Source organism: Bombus impatiens, unplaced genomic scaffold, assembly GCF_000188095.3.
Source record: "Bombus impatiens unplaced genomic scaffold, BIMP_2.2 scf_0377, whole genome shotgun sequence".
Taxonomy (NCBI): Eukaryota; Metazoa; Arthropoda; class Insecta; order Hymenoptera; family Apidae; genus Bombus; species Bombus impatiens.
The window spans coordinates 266240-283395 of NT_176796.1; the positions used below are offsets into that span (position 1 = coordinate 266240).

The following is a 17156-nucleotide window of genomic DNA, read 5'->3' on the forward strand; positions in this document are numbered from 1 at the left end:
AAACGCTACTCGAATCAGAAACACCGCGATAGAGAAGATATTGTTGGAACAATAGACAATGGACAAGTCTTACTTACTTACTTTTACTTTGTTTATAGACTACATATGTACGTATATGCAAAATTACCACTTTTGCTTACTAAATGCTGTTGTATTCTGTTTAGGAACGACCGATTCACCGCAAAGGCCGTTTTACCTCTTAATAATGCTTTTTATATATGCGCACAAAAAATTATCCAAAGGTGTCGAGTTCTCGTAAGTTCTCGATGTAATCTGGCAGACGAATTTACAGCTCCGCCGTCATTAATAATACGATGCGATCGCGACTGATCGTCGACTGTTGCGACAGACTATTACAGAATATTACCAGATACATGTTCTTGTAATATCGCAATAACGTAAAAAATATTCAGAGTGGTTGTTATAATTTTTAATAAGTAAAATTTCTATTTGGGTTTTATCCTAATTTTGTTTTGTTCATAAAAATGTAAATTCACGCAGATACTCGCGATCTAGTAATAGTAGCAAAGAAACGAAATAACGATGGCAACGCTAGTGCCCAGACGCTTATCAGTCACTTATTATATTTATATATTATATTTACTGCATCAAATTTAATAAAGGTAAAATACGTTATAAGTAAATAACACCTAGTACTCACTGTTCCGCCGTCCAAACGAAGACCATAACCTTCCTTCTGTTTGACTCTCGGAGACGCGTACAATGGATCCAAGGTTACCGCAATTTCCGACGAATTCACCGAGAGGTACAGATAAAAATGAGAGCCAAGAAACGTAACGCATTATTTCGATCTCGCGCGAATCGGTAAACCGGCTTTCAAAGCAGAGAATGACGGTACGCGTCCGTCATACTAGCTCGATTTACACTAACGTTGTTTTCACACTATGTAAAGTTCCGACCTATCGCCTCTATCGATTCTCGTGTCTAATGAAATATTTCTACGCGTTAACAACTATCGGACGCGAAACAAACGGTAGCTACGGCCAAATCGTTTGCTTCCGATCTAAAATTTCGCTTAACCGTTTTTCGTGTCTCTCTTAAACGTAAGTGACTTTTAAAATTACAGTCCTCGTGAGAGAACCGCGTTGCTAACACGGACATACATATCGAATTACGATAATACCGTTTTGCATGTCCAATTTTATCTTTACGAATTTCTGATTATGGAGCAGTCATCGTGTGTACAGGGTTATCCGCTTGACTCGGAACACGCACTCGCGAGGCATAGAGAGTGGCGCACATGCACGCTTACTACTACAAACTAAAATCATATCGTGTCGCGCGCTATCTATGAGCTGTTGCTAGAAGCATAATTAGGTGAGAACACAGAGCGGTTTGATCGAAGTGGTCGAAGCACTTTAAATTTCACGTCGGAATAAGGAGGAAACGATGCTGTGCTCTATAATCTGTCGTTAATCTATTATTAATCTATACCTGACTTATGCGATGAACGAGCCTCGAATTTTCGCCCGATGATGCTCGCGCTCCCGAAGCTGCGAAGCCACGTTTTCCTTTTTTTTCTTCTTAATAACTGATATCATCCTGGATATTGGATAATCCTGTAATAATAAAGCGTAATAATTACAATGCAATTTTCTTTCGTTTTTGATCTAAAATCGCGTTCAACTGTCAGAGTTGTCAACCAATTACAGTGAAATTATTCACATTCTTACAAACATCGTGACCCCTTTGTCCATTTCATCCGGTAATTTCCATTTTTAACATACGCGTTGATTTAAGATATTTGTCAACGATCACTTTCTAGAAATGTTGGATCGCTCCGTTGTGAACACGCGAGCTGTCGAATCTAAGAGTAAGGAACGAGCAAAGCAAGCAATATCGAGACAGACCAATTAAAAAGAATAGAAATTATTTTAACCGTCCTACGACCTAGATACATAGATCGTTTGCGTTAGAGCGATAAAAAGCCGAACGTATGTCCGAACGACGGATTTAATATCGGTATTCTATGTGATCGCAGAATTTTCTTGTCGAACAAACTTACGTAATAATATAGGAATCACCGTCTTTCGAGCGTACAGCCATGTTCTTTCCCTTGAAACCCTTTGAACCATTGAAACACGAAATCACTAAAGCCCTTTTTAAAAGCATTAGATTCTGCTGTCCATCGATAGGAGGAGATATCGATCGTCGAAGCGCCCGCCAGATTAGCTAGTCTTACGAATTCGCTGTCTAAATCGTTCCAACAGACGCGAGATAGCGCAGTTCCTATCGTCTTACGATTAACTCCACTGTCGCGGACCAACTCCCAAAGAAGCAGATAAAACTGTCGAGAAGTTCGTATCCCATTGAATTTATCGCTGTATTCAGTGGCCTCGAGTCGAAGAAACGAGCGACCCCTCCCTTCTTGGCTGTGGCATTCATCCGCCCGTAAGGACACTCGATCGATGATGTCCCAATTCAACAGGTGCAGGAACGCCGAAGATGCGGGTCATACTAAGCGAATTTCCGGAAATCGCGCCACCATGCCATCGCCGCTGTTAACCGTTGCGGCGGGGTCAATAAAATTCGCGGCGATGCTCGCGAAATTCCGCTGCTAGCCTCGATTCGTTCGATTCCTGGTGCCGTTAGTTCGCCAGGACACGCAATACCCATATATATATATACGGTCGTTGAAAAAGGAAGGATTCCGAGAAAGAAATGGAACGTAGGAAAGGAGGGGATATGAAAATGACAATTTCCTTGGTAAAAGGAACAGGTTAATTAAATTTACGTGTATTATCACGCTACTTTTTTGACCGAATATTTTTGTCTTTATCAATCTTCGATGTTTGAACAATTTCGATAAAGTGAAATAAGGTGAAAAACCTAAAAAAGACACGGGTAACGTTCTCGTGATATTTGCTGATTAAAATAATTCGAGAATTCTGTCGATCACCTTATTGCGTAATAGTACATATATTTTGTTCAAAAGTCTTTAACACCTTACAGATATACGCTGTATCGTTTATCGGCTATGTATCATATCGTCAGCTATTAAATAAGCGAATAAAACACAGCTTTCCCAAGGTTCGACGAAAGGACAGTGAAAAGAAAAGGGAAGAAAAAAGAGGAAATCGAGCGGGATAGAGTTTGGCGATTTCACGTAGAATAGATAAGTTGTCGGGAGTTTTATCGACACCGATGAATCGTGAATTTCGTGGTAAACCAAAATCGATTGTAAAAACTATCTTCTAGCACGTAGCATCTTGTAGGGAGGGAGTTCTCTAAGAAGAATAAAGTCTCGTCCAACGATAAGATTAGATATTTCTTTCGATCAACGAATTACGAATGAGTCGAACAAAGAGATCGGCGAAGGAGTAGAACACACGAACAATTTAAGGAGCAGCGGTAATAAAGTAATAATGGAATAGTACGAAACTCGTTTCCGTTCGACGATGCGACCGATAATATACGTCGCACGCGTGTAACAGTCGCACAAGTGAAATAAGTTTTTCAAGGGAAACGAGCAACTATCTGGAAGCTTAAAGGAATTAATTACTAAACGCACGATGTCGACAACAAGAATAAGCTCTAGGAAACAACGATCGTTTTTAGCCGTTGAAATCCATCATCGACGATTTCGATGTTTCTCTGACACACTCGCTAACACCGTTCCAATTGAATTGTTTCGAGTTGTGACACTTTTATAATGCGTACACTTTTCTTGTTTGTTCAAACTGGATACATTTTTTATTTTTCTTTTACTCGGCCGTGTCCATTTGTTCCTCCTTTCTTACAATTAGGTCAGCGAGAAAAATTCCGGGGAGACCTATCTGGACGTATATTCGTTAAAAGTTGCTTCGAAAACAAAATTTATTTTCGAAACGTAGCGAGTCCATTTTACTTACGCTTCTATCTTTATCTTCGTGGAACACCAAAATCCTCAAAGTTTTACGAGCTTCTAACTCGAACTAAAAAAATATTTTTTCTACGATTCGAAAGAGATAAACCGATATAGGAGTACAAGTTGATCGTTTTAATCAAATCGAATCAACGGATATACATTGTTCGAATTACAGGCATTGATATTTAAACGAAATCTCTAAAAATAGCGTAAAGGGGAATAGCCAACGGGATTTTCCAATTGTTGAAAATACGTGTATGCAAGAGCTGCATTAATCCGAAAGCTCGCTTTGTCTACGCTTTTATCGAACATTAAAATAAAGGTTTGGCAGATTCTATTGTAAGTCAAATTGAATGAACTACGTTTTTTGGTTTAACGGTATTCCGTAATGCCTAAACCCTCGATAGTGCCTGCTTTATTCTCTTTAATAAAACTTTTTATTCTAAACGCGAACTTTAACAAAAGGAATGTGAAAGAAGAGAGTTCGATGTGAATGCTGGTTTTCTCGTGTCCTGTAAGGATAAACCAAGGAGATAGAAGCAGATAATAAAGAGATAAAAAGATAGAAAGAAGCGTATAAAGTTCGATGTAATCGTATGTGTAAAATTTGTTCCGCAAAGTGTAACTACCGAACGATTAGTTTTCATTCCTTTACAGATATATGGAGTGCCCGTGAAAGAAGACTGAAAGATAAAGGTGTGATAAAAGATATTCTGCCAGTACGATATTTTACCTAATTTACCTAATTTGGACCTAAATCACCTAAAAAAAAAAAGATTTGAAACGTTACGGTACGTTCACCCGTCGTTCGTTCGTGCCAACAAGTTACTTCATAAACTATCGGTAAAAACTATCAGTAAACTGTTACTAAACTAAATCATTGAAAACGCCAAACGCATCTGTTGCAATGCGTCTCGAACTTTTATTCGTAACGTAATTTGCGCGAACTAAACGTTGCAAGACCGGTAAGCGTAGATAGCCTATGATCTGTGATCTACGATCATTGTGTAGAAATGTCTAAACCTACATACCTGACCGGTTAGCTAAAATTTCAAAACGAAGGTGACACCGTCTCGATGTCTTTGCGTCAAACCAGAGTAAACATTCGATAAAAACCAGACATTTGTAAGACATTTGTAAGAATAGTAACGAGTACTTATATTCGCTATTAATTAAGCGAAACAGTGCGATGTTGGAATATCAGCTAGTAACCACTGCCGACCACTTTATCGACGTTTTCGAAGAATAACGGCGACAGAAGGGAGAAGGCCGACAGAGTTTCCCGTCGGTCGTATTTCAGATTCCATTTGTTTGAAGCGGAGGAGCTGAGAGAAAAAAGGGGAGCGTCCGAGTCATTGGGATTCGGAACAATATTGTCCCCGTTTGACGAATGAAACGTTCCATTCCGGGGACACGCGTTCCACCTGATATATTCCCAGTAATCACTCATTTGTCTGCGTACGTAGGCGCGCGTCCATGGATCGGATGGAATCGATGTTGGTCGAACGATTTAAATGGCCCTCGTCGAATCCAGTTCGGCGGGCCGTGAAAGAACGTAAACGAAAGAGAATTTTCAGTTTTGCGCGATATAAATCCGCCAAGCTTCTGTTATTTCACTCGACGATCGCTTTTTCCCCCCACCGTCTTTTTTTCTCTCCTTTTCTCTTTAATTTCCTTTCCCACCGGCCGTTTGACTCGTTATCGACAGAAAAACCTCTCGTACTACGCGACTGACTAATTTCATCAACGGCGAGTTTCATTGCTTTCCAATCGCTATTAAGTACAATCGACGTTTTTATTATTCTACGTTTATGCTGTTCCTGGTACGTTGCATTAGAACGTTAACTCTGAAAAATGATCTCATTGCCTTCCGATCAGCCCATATTGATTTATCAATTACCTAAGACGGTTTTTCGATAGGTCGCATAGATCTTGATAAGCTGTTTACGAACAGGAGATTACGAGAATGTGTGCGCGTGTCTTATTATCATCTCTGTTATTTCCTCTTCGAAACATCCTGCTTGATAATTTTAATTTGATCTGAAAGGCGTCTTAATTGGTATTAACGAATAATTCTATCCGTTATAAGAAATGCGAAACAAGTCTATTTGCATCGTCGAAATGAAGGGAAAAAACGATAAAATCAACTCGGGTATCGTTCGATCGAAGAATCGTTTCTCCGATACACGTTCCTGAAAAACACACGCTAATTCTCCCGAAGTTTTATTAGAACTTAGAATTAGTCGCGGCAGAACACAGCGACGCAAGACTGAGAACAATTTCCTTGGTAAGTTTGTTCGTTTATTCGGCGGAACAGGGTTCGTTTATTAGGGGATGGAACAGGGTGGATAGAGCGCCGAGAGCGCCGAGAGCGCCGAGAGCGCCACCGGCCGCGTTAATCCACTTTGTTAGCTGTAACGACGGGCGTGGTTTATACTCTTGGCTTTTATAGAATCGCCCAAGCACCGGCAATGAGCCTCCTTCGCGTTCGCCACTGCCACTTTGCGATTATCTAATTACCTGCTGCACGCGGAATTCATTCGTGAGATTGCTACGGCTGTCTGCACAAAGGTATCGTGAAAAGAAAGACGATTTATTTCGGAAATATTAGAATCGTCGAGGGAAACGGCTAAAACGGAAATCGTGCTAAATGAAATTTTATTTGGCACGTAACGCGGGATAACGGACGTGATTCCAAGAAAAAAGTACAAAATATCGTTTGAAACTTTAGGCCACGGAATGGAGAAGGCGGCTACGATGCTCTCTGATAATAGGACTGAGAATTATTCAAATCGCTATAAATTTAAACGTACGTAATAAACCGTAATACGAATTACTATAAAATAATAAACAAAACGCAAACAACCTACGGAGAATTTTTTCTAAATTATGTTTATGAGAAATTTCACTTGGATTTCAGCCCCTATATCCAATAATTTCGTACTTATTTTAATATACAATCCTTTCGAATCGTTCAACGTTGTCTTATTTTGTCGATGGTTATTTCTTCGCCTTGCAAATTGCGCGTAAGTCTGTTAAAAATCGATTTAACTTCCCAACTTCTTTGAAACGTGTAAGATTTTCGTTTCGAAAAGTCAGACACCAGTTCCTTTGAAATCCTAAGTAAAACGAACTTACGACCTAAGCTCCATATTATACTACATCCAGCTCGTGAGGTATAAGAAGCTCGCGTCAAAAGCGTTTTTTACATCGTCGTAAACAGAGTTTACAGTCTTAGTCCAGTGTTACAGCTCCTTGGTTCTCTCGTTCGCTCTCTCTCTTTCTCTCTCTCTCTCTCTCTCTCTCTCTCTCTGTGCACTTCATAAAGCAGGAGAGAACATTACCTTCGAGAAAATATTTGCTCTACCTTTCAAACTTTAAGCAACCAAACTCATCGACGTTTATCTCTGCGAATCATTCGATACGAGTATATGTACGCATCTGACTAACCGCCTTAATTGCTAGTTGCCGAAGTCGACTTTTAACACAGAATTAATATTGGCTTTCTTACTTGGTAACTTGGTTTTCTTAAGAAATTTATCTTTCAAGCTGCTATACTTATGAAATTAAACGAGATAAAGATATAGAATTTTGTAGTAATTAGTAAATATAGTATAAAACGTCGGAGGATTTGGACGGAAGGCCGTGACTTTTATTCGTAATACCAGTCGATCGTTCTATTTATTACGGTATAAACGAAATTCCAGTTTCAAAGAACCGTGGAACGAAGCGAGCAAGTATAGGAATCACAATGTACTCTTTAACGACGGTAAAGAGCGTCAGGATTTTATTTCAAAAATGTCTTTCATACGATCATAAAACGGAGTGATATCCATAACGGAGGTGTTATCGCTGCACGCCCAGTATGTTGCTCGTAAACGACCGTCAAATGCTTTAAGCCTTAGCTCGTGTCATGTGCTCGTGTGCCAGCCAAATACTATGTATTGTACTTTCGTCGGAAAGCTCTCCTCCGTGCTATCTTTTTCTTTCTTTTTTCTTTTTCTTTTTTTTTTTGTTTCGACGCTGCCTTCCAAATCCTCTCTATCTATTTTAACTAAAGAATTTAACTGGCGGTTCGAAAGATGCGCGTACGTAGAATCCAGCGTTTTTCGATTCTGCGCGCTGAGAACTATTGGGCGAAAAAAGAAGGACGGTTAATAATTTTACTTCCTCTAAAGGTAAATTTAATCGAAAATGTGTACATCCCGGATCCATAAAATTACGGCAAAGGTTGATATTTTTAAATTTACGATACGAATCTGATTAAATATCGTCCAGGATTTCCAATACTCGGTGCTTAACGATATTTATCTTGATGCGATATTTCAGGCCGTCTGTTGCCACCTTTTCACCGATAATCATAATTACTCGTACGTCGAGTACGATAATGGAAGAAGGCGTTCCTGATCGATAGCGCTTTACAGTCGACATACGATCCGTTTATTTGTCGTTTATCTCGCAAAGCTACTGTACGTCAGCGATCAATTAGTACAAACGAGGTCATCGCTCAGTCTTGCAGCAAAGCTCGAACGCTGTACTTTGTTCTTCGTCGAAGCGCATCTCACGAAACGAATCGAATCGAAAGCCCAAAAATGAAAGCGTCCCTCTATCCAGACGATACGACACAACGAGTGAATAGAGAAGAAGTCGGATAATTTCGATGTAACAATTGTAAAGACGGATAAAAGGGAGTTGAAATGTTGCAGCGTGTCTGTTATTTTAAAACTTGGTAAGACGTTCGTATCCTATTCAAGTCGACGATGAAGTTTCGCGAGAAGGAGCGCATGTTCTTCGATTCACCGCCATTCATCCTGCATCCATAGCTGTTCAAGATCGCTGGAAGTTCGAATCAATTAGCTGCACGACTCGGCAAAGGACAGACCATCGTGGCAAGTAAGACAAGTTTGATAGGAGAAAACGGCGAATAGTCAAGTACGGTTTATAGTACGGTTTACAGTACGGTTTACAGTACGGTTTACAGTACGATTTACAATACGGTCGTATGGCGGCAACACGTTCGTAGTTGTTGCAATAAAATTACGCGACTTCCGGATACCTGAAATACAATTACGCCGTTGTACCGGCCACGATATTTATCGCGAGACCTTTGTAATACAGGTCCCAAAAATTAATAAGAATCAGTAGCCAGCTGCATCCTCCGAAACTGATCGAAATGAACGCAATACCGAATTACGAGATGCCGAATAACTTTCTTTCTCGCTTCTTCGTATCGATTTACGTACTCGCGATTCGACAAAACACTTTATTACCTGGCGAATTAATCTTGGGTAATTTGTTCGCGTCGAAGGGAAGCGGAGCCCCGATAGTGAACCATCGATCGACCAACGAGGAATTCCACGATTCTGTCCGAATGCCGAGAGACCGAGGCCGTCTCTGTATGCCGAGAAGATTCTTTTCGTTCGATCGCTGGAACCTGTGGCGTTTCTACGCGATCGGCGAAAGCTCCGTGTGATACGAAAGTTCGGACGATTTTCGAGGACGACGCCTTGAAAGTGACGACGCGGCGTTTGCGGCGCACTGGACTATCGAGAACGCGATCAACATAGAAACGTGGATCGTGTTTGAAAGCTGGTTCAACGGATGGAAAGCTTAGACGGATCGCGAAAACAGCGAGCCGTCAAGCATAGAGAAAAAGGGCAAAAAGAGCCGAGTATTTATATTTACAGGGTGATGGGACTGGACCACTTAAATCATCGCGAATCAATCGGAACAAGCAGGTGCTGCTATTCTCGATCACGACCTGGGAGTAAATGCGACGTGGATCCGCTGTGCGTCTCGAAGCCTGGAAGGATCCTGGATTATCGGCTCGCTGATGAATCCGAGGATGCGGCAATATGGGTAATCCGATCCGCCAAACTGCTACCGACCATTCAGAGGACCCAAGGGAGAGAATACGTGCTTGCCGCTTTTAACGATCGGGCGGTAGCAAGCTGCTTTCACCGAAAGCTAACTCGAACATTATCCGAGAATTCGCGTTTCGAAATTTTTCTCGTAGTCAAATTTCTGTTTATATGACGATTTTTGGAATTTACCAACTTTTGAACTAGAACTTGGAACGTGAAACCCTTTCGTTACAGAGATTGTTGGCGCGCTCGCGGTGACGCGCATTTGCTTTCGAACCGTAGCGGCGTTATAGCCGTAACATGCCCGGTATACATATATCGGTCCGTACACTCGGTCTATGCCACCGACTGTATGGCATGACTAATTATACTTCAGCCCGCGGCAGATCTCGTTGGCTCGGCCCTTAAGAGGCGGCAAGCACCCCATTAAAGCTCGAGCTTCGGCCACCCTCCGCAAGGAAGACCACGAGACGTCGATACGAGCCTCATCGACGTCGCGGTCGTCGTCGGGAGGACGAGAGGATGTGCGCCGTGTCGAAGGAAAAGCGGCGGAAAGGGACGAACGAGAGCCGAACGATGCTCGTTCTTTTTCAACTAATGGCGCCGTGCTTCGGTCGGTCGAATATTTCCAGACACGATCCTTTGCTTCTTGTTTCGAGCGATTACGATCTTCGTAGTCTTGAAATGTTCACCACTTACCCGCTTGTCATTAGCTTATACCATATTCTGACAAGTCCGTTCCATTTCTGTATCCGCATATTTTCGATTTCTCTTATATCGATATAAAAAATCTTTACGCGTTCTTTTAACCGTCTCGCTAACGATTCGTATCAGTGGTCGAACATCGCCACGTTTCATACAGGACTAGCGATCGTCTTGATACTTACGATCGGAGTTTTATATACTTTACCGTCTCGCGTAAAATAATACAAATTTCGAGCAAACATAATGAAACGTTCAATTCCTTACTTCGCTACAAATTATCAGGAATTTTCTACTCAAAATCATTTCAAGTTCAATGTACGTGTTTACATTTAAAGTGGACGAAATAAACGAAACGTCCTGTATACCTGATATTTTGAAAATCTCTTCTTTCATTCGTTTGTCGCTGTACCACTGTGTTTACTACGGATATACCGCGCGTTCTTTTAATCGTAATAATCGTAGTAAATTACTCGTACAATTGCAGAAGGTTCAACGGAATACGATTAATTCCTTCGTTCTGCATGTACGTACGTGGTTGGAAAAGTTCGATGTTCCAGGCACATTCTGCACACTAAGAAATACAGCACACAAGCGCACGTAGCCACGTACAGTTTCAGATACCGAACTCACACGTAGACGCGGGTTCGTCACACGTGCCACTTTGGCAGGCCAAGGAGGTGCGGTATATAGCCGAGCCAGAAACGATCCTCGAGATTGCTCGTTCTCGAGGAGCCGCGAGGGGACCGGAATTTCCATTACCCTAAAACATCGAGTGTCTCCGTGGTTTTCACGGCAGCTGGCGTCGCCGACGGTGGCGAGAGGATCCTCAAGGAGGAACGGCCTGCTTGCACCGTGATCGAAACGAACCCGGGCGCTTCGCGAGGAAACGGAGCACCGCCTCGGGAGAGAAGAACGAAGACGAGAACGAGGTGTAGGAGAAAGAGGACGTCTGTCCTCTCTGCCACCTCTCCTTTCGCGCACCTTTCACGCGAGACGCCCCGTGTTTTTCGACCTGCCTCTCCCTTGGATTCCGTTTGTTATCTCTTCTCTGAGCTGTATTTTTTCTCTTTTTTTTTTTTGCAGCTTGTTTGAGCTCAAAGCAGTCAGACTCTTGGAATTTATTTTCGCAGTTACCGTTTATTCTCATTTTTACCGCCTGTTGTTTCGTCTTTTTCATTTCTTTCTTTCTTTCTTTCTTTCTTTCTTTCTTTCCTCCTTTTCTTCCTTCCTTCCTTCCTTCTTTCTTCCTTTCTTTCTCTAGGGTGGAATTCAGTTCGTTCAGGTTGAAAGTAGTTCGTTGAATCGTAGGTCGAGATCGGAGTAAGCTAATTGGCCGCAAGAAAAATGAAGAACGGAGATTCCAAATGGTTTTCAAGATAGGGTTCGTTACGATTTTCGTTGTGGCGCTATGGTTTAGCGAAGAATTCAAAGAAACGGTTCGATTTCCTCGCAAATGGAAGTAAACCGGTTTAGAGATACAGGTAAAGTGAATTTTGTCAAATTCTCTATGAGGTTTTCGTCATTGAACTACGTTTTAATTCGTATTCCGAATATCGCGCAGTATGCTTTACGATGTTAAAAGGAAATCAACGTTTGCTGCATGAACTTGTAGCCGAAAGCGTAACGCATAGCTGAAAGTCCTTGTCGAAAATGAACGGCGGCAATGTGACGATGCGGCAAGTAAGAGGAGTTTCCAAGTAATGGCAAACAGAATTTATACCCACTCGTGGATTCCGAGAGGTTAACCGTTGATTCGAAGGAGAGCTTTAGCTCGATCCCACCAAACTGGTAATAGCTAATAGACTCTTGACGAAGGTAATTGCGTTAATCGATTAAACGTAATTAATTAAAGAAATTTTCTACCGTACGCGTTTGCGTATGAGAAAAATAATCCGTTCAAGGTTTCTGAGAAACGCTACAACCAATGGATCTTAAAGAAATTTGAAGGAACTTGGTGATTGCGATAGAGGAAGATATTCGTACGTAACGAAAGAACGATTCTATTATTTACATATACTCGTAAGTACATTTCTTTAAACGTGGCAACAACGTGGCGTTTTTCCCTATATTGTAAGAGCTTCAAACTTTTACCTTTGCTTTTAACTTTTACTTGTGTTGCATAGTGCATCGCTTTAACAAAGTCTTATTTAACAAAGACAACGAACGATTTATCGAGCAAAATTTGCAAGATCGATGAGAAACGTTGCTTAACCTTTGCATAGATATTTGAAATGTTCGTTGCAGCCAAATGCTTAATTTCCACGTAAAATAACGATATTATAAAACGAGATTAGCACTTACCTATTCGGATCAGCAGCAAACGATGCGACGTGGTCACGCGTGCTGGCTAGGAAGAGTTTCGATCGATCTACGAATGTCTACAATTAGGGCACAAAAACGACATGAAATTATGTAAAATGGATAAACTAAATCCGACAAATATAAAATAAATAAAAGATAAGATTAATAAAAAAAAAGTGGACGAAATTGTCGTTCGTATCCGTAGCACGTCAAATCATCGTAATGCGGAACGCAAACGTAAATTAATACAAGTAAAATACGAGTAACGTGACTCATAAAACGAAGACAACGGGGAAAGATCGCGCGTATCAAGAATTTTAGTCAAAGTACCAACCATGCTTACGTTTTAAATGCTTTAAGTATTTATTTAAACAAATCCCAACATTCCAAACATTGATAATCGTGTACGTGTGCGTGTGTATGCACGCGTACACGCGTACGATTCTGTATGTAAATGACGCTGAAGACATCGGTGTTTCGCGCGTTAATTCATCGAGAATCCCGGATCCCTTTCTGGAAACTTTCTGAAAATTCAGAGGTACGTTTCAACGAACATCGACCATCGTTCGAAAGGATCGTCGAGGAAGAAACGCGCGAACATATGATCGAAATCGAGGATCCGTCGATTCATCGACGAAAGTTTTTCAACGACAGGACATTCCAACTTCTTTCTCTCTGCTTCTCGCAAGCACACACACGCACACGCACGACCACGCAAAATTTGTTTCGCAATTTTCCTTCGTTTCTTTCGTTCAAAATTCAAACCACGTCGAGGCTCGAAAAGTCGTTCCGATGAGATCGACAATTTTTCCCGGGCGCAAAGATACACGAAATTTTTCACGACGGCGGGCGTTGTTCGCCTAAACTAAATTAGTAGTTAGATTTTACTTACGGCTGGCCCCACACGCGGTCTCCTTTTTTCCCCTCTCTTCCAGTTTTTTTCTTTTTTTCTTTTTTCGCTCTTTCGTTACGTTCCAAACTCGCACGAAAGCTCGCAACGACTCGTTTCTCCTTCGTTATCGCGATCCGACTGCCTCTTGTTTCCGGTATCGATCGTTAGCTTCGCGTTTCTCGATCGCAGTTGCCTCTATCCCCGATACAAAAAAAAAAGTAAAAAGAAAGAAAAAGAAAGAAAAGTAAAACGGATAACGAAAAATGTTTCTTAGAGGGATATTAGGAAAAAGGTGTAATAGAAAATTTGCCGGAGGTAGGTGCGTTGATAGAACGACGAATCGAGAGGAAGGAGCTAGTGGTTTGAGTTTAGGTTGAGTTGGTTAGAGGTGGCGGTCTTTGATTTGAATTTTCCGTTTGCGTTTCTCGGGAAATGCTTTAAAAAGCAAGAATAACTTTCAAACAACCGTGAAGAAGGAAACGAAATAATTAAAAAGTTGCTTATCGTAACGGAAGGAAAACTAACCTCGGTTGTTTTAATTTCTATTTCGCCTCGCGAAAACGATCAAAGTCTAATTTTAGCTGAAAATTTTTTAATATCATAAACTTTAACTGTAATCGAAACAATTTGCTTATAACAAGTAGGATATTCAAATTTGTTAAACGTAATTGTAGATATTCTAGGAAAGACGCATTTCATCCATTTCGTAATGTTAAAGTCTCATTGTGTGGCTACTTTCGCGTCTGACTATCGTTGTCTGTTACTACTACTTGATATCGAATAGAAACTTTCGCGTCGGGTATCTTAACTTACACGTTTCTTCGCTCAAAGAGGTAAATGCCATATCGTGCATTACCATCTAATCTCTCGATCGTTACAATTCTTAAACGCTGTAAATACTTTGACACGAAACGTTTAATTTAAAATGAATAGATTTCGCGTAAATCAGGTGCTGAACGTTTTTGTTATCAACTTGACAAACGGCTAACCTCGTTCCACTATTCGGCGAAACTTAATCAAGGCTAATTTGTCGGAGGGAACGAGGAACAGCGAGGAACGTCGCTCGTAAACACCGGCATTTGTCAACGCTTGAAAGAGAACGCGACATTCTCAAAATTAACGATCGGCAGCTTCATCGACGATGAAAGTCCTTACGGTTTGCGTCTATATCAACGTCAACCGATATCATTTATTTCGAGAAGAATATTCATACCGTTTATACAGAATAAATTAAACGTTCGATAATACCAGCCAAGTTTATCGCGAGATACGTTTCCTTATCAAATAAATAGTCGGATGTCGGAAAACAGGGCAACTGTTAGCGTATCTTCGAACGTAGTAAGAATCATTTTGTAACAGCAATTTTCTTATAAAGAAAAATAGATCAAACGCATAGTTGGATCGTACGTTCGAAATTAAGTTACAAACGAATATACTTGAAACGCATGTACGTACATACTAGGAGATGAGAAAATAAATATGGAACGAGGCAGAAAGCAAAATTTCATCCAAACAATCCGAAATTCGACGGGAACCGTCCCTGTCGGCACGCTCCAAGGAGAAACGAAAACATACGCTCAGGATGAATCCACTTTTTTCTTCCAACGTTCCAATCATATTCCCTGGCATCGAATATAATATACAATTTATATTTCCTACTTCACCAACTGTTATTCGTTTCATTCTCATCCTCTGTCACTCTGACACTCGCACTACGATTTTTCCTCTTGTCTCTCACTCTCTCACTCTCGCTCTTTCTCGCTCTCTCTCTCTCTCTCTCTCTCTCTCTCACTCGCTCTATCTATCTATCTATCTATCTATCTGTCTATCTCTCTCCTTTTCTCGCTCCCTTTTACACGTATGTAACTAAGAACACTCGCGATTACACTGACGAGAACTTCAGATTCATCAATTCGTTAGCTAGCAGGCTCCTTTCGTGGCGAACCTGCAGAGTTTCGCTTGATCAGGTCCATTTCCTCCCGTACGACTTCCTGCTCTCGACCGAAAAAGAAAACGAGATCCGGAAAGCCGAGGTCAGACCTTCCAATTCCTCGAATAATTCCACTTAGTGCTCCGACAAATCCGGATGAAGGAAGCCCGAGGTATCCTGCTGGACTCCCTCGGCGCGCGCCTTGTCTTTTGGGTTCCTGAGATTATATCAATCCCCTCGTTTCACAGTGTCGAGCGTCGCGACGACTCTCGGCGACGGTTCAACTTCTGCTCGACGCCGACTCTGTCGATATCCATCCGTCGTTCCTCGTTTTTTTTCTATCCAACTTCTCTCTGATTCTTCACCGTCCACCTTGTATAGCTTTCGAAGGAGGAAGACAAAGAGTCGATGCTTTTTGTGCGAGATCTTTAAAAAAATCCTGCGTCTCCTTTCTCCTTCTGTTTTCCTGCCTGAAGGAAGGATATCGTAAAACTTGACGACTTCTCGATATCGCTCGTGCTCGAACAAACTCGGTCAAGCAAATCGAGCACCGTTTAAATTTAAATTCGATGGATCTATGATAAATTTGAACGTACGAAATATATTCACGCGGTCAACAACCAATAAAATCGTTGCCAAAAATTCTCTCCAGTGGCGGACGCTGCGTTGTCCTCCGTTGTTGTTTATACGTCGTTATCGCTTGTCCGTTCCGTTGCTTCCTCCTTTTCTCCGCTTTTCGTCGAGTTGTGAGAAATATTGGAAAATATCTCCCCGTCGAATCTCGTAGGAACGTGGGTTGCCTGATTCGACTTTGACGTTGCTTCCCGTCGCGTCTATTATATCGCTTCGAGTATCGAATTCTTTTAAGGCCATCGATTTGTGCTTTTATTTGCCGTCTTACGTGTCTTCGTTAATCCGTTTATCGATTCTTCGAAGATAGATGCGAAACTGGCGTCGATCTTCGGCTACGAATATTCTCTCGAGCGCGACGTAAAACCGTAAACGCCGACTTTTCTCTTTCGAAAGCACGCGCTTGAAACTGCCAATCCTCTTGCAACCTTCGAACGCGCACGATGTCTCCCGAACGTCGTAGGCCTATGCAGAATCTCAAATTCTTAAGCGCGAAGAAACTCCCGACAGAGCCGAATATGCAACGTCTGAAAGTTATGGCGCGTTGCAACAACGGACTTTGGCTTGGAACGCTCGAAACGCTGAATTTCTTCTTGGTCGAAGCTGTTGGTCGACTACCGCCAGCAGTAGCGACGATCGAGGATCGCTCGACGGGTTTACTACGAATGGTCGGAATGGGCCGGTGAACGAGTTTTCGGCAAAAAGAGATTGCAAGAAGGTACTCTCCTCATACGGAAATTTCTTGGATCTGAACACGTTTCTTGGCGCTACCGGGTGTGCCAGGTTGCCTGAGGATTCCTGGACAGGACAGGCTGACGTTGGGTGCTGGAGCTTTCGGAGGCGGTGGAGGTTCTGGAAGATTCTCGTCGTCGTTATCGTCGCTGCCGCTATCCCCGTCGTCGTCGCCGTCGTCGTCGTCGTCATCGTCGTCGTCGTCGTCGTCGTCGTCGTCGTCGTCTTCGTCCT

General features: G+C 41.9%; 2 protein-coding genes across 3 annotated transcripts in view; both read right to left on the minus strand.

Annotated features, from left to right (window-relative positions):
- Nucleotides 1-1051, minus strand: part of LOC100746500 (sodium/hydrogen exchanger 9B2) — a 92848-nt gene extending 91797 nt beyond the window's left edge. Inside the window, exon 1 of the mRNA XM_024367967.2 lies at nucleotides 662-1051. Within this exon, the coding sequence (XP_024223735.1) occupies nucleotides 662-687 (26 nt within the window). The 5' untranslated portion in view covers nucleotides 688-1051. The remainder of the gene's footprint in view (nucleotides 1-661) is intronic.
- A 15188-nt stretch (nucleotides 1052-16239) lies between these two features.
- The window catches only part of LOC100749529 (neuroligin-1), a 50738-nt gene continuing 49821 nt past the window's right edge, over nucleotides 16240-17156 (minus strand). The window contains exons 9-10 of one of the 2 annotated variants that reach the window (XR_004461815.1): nucleotides 16651-17156; nucleotides 16240-16618 (exon numbers count right to left, since the gene is read on the minus strand). Coding sequence is in view for 1 of the 2 variants with exons in the window: in XM_033320959.1 (XP_033176850.1) it covers nucleotides 16918-17135 (218 nt within the window). In the remaining variant the exon portion in view is untranslated. Of the gene's footprint in view, nucleotides 16619-16650 lie in introns of those variants that run through there. The other variant, XM_033320959.1, reaches the window with a different exon arrangement.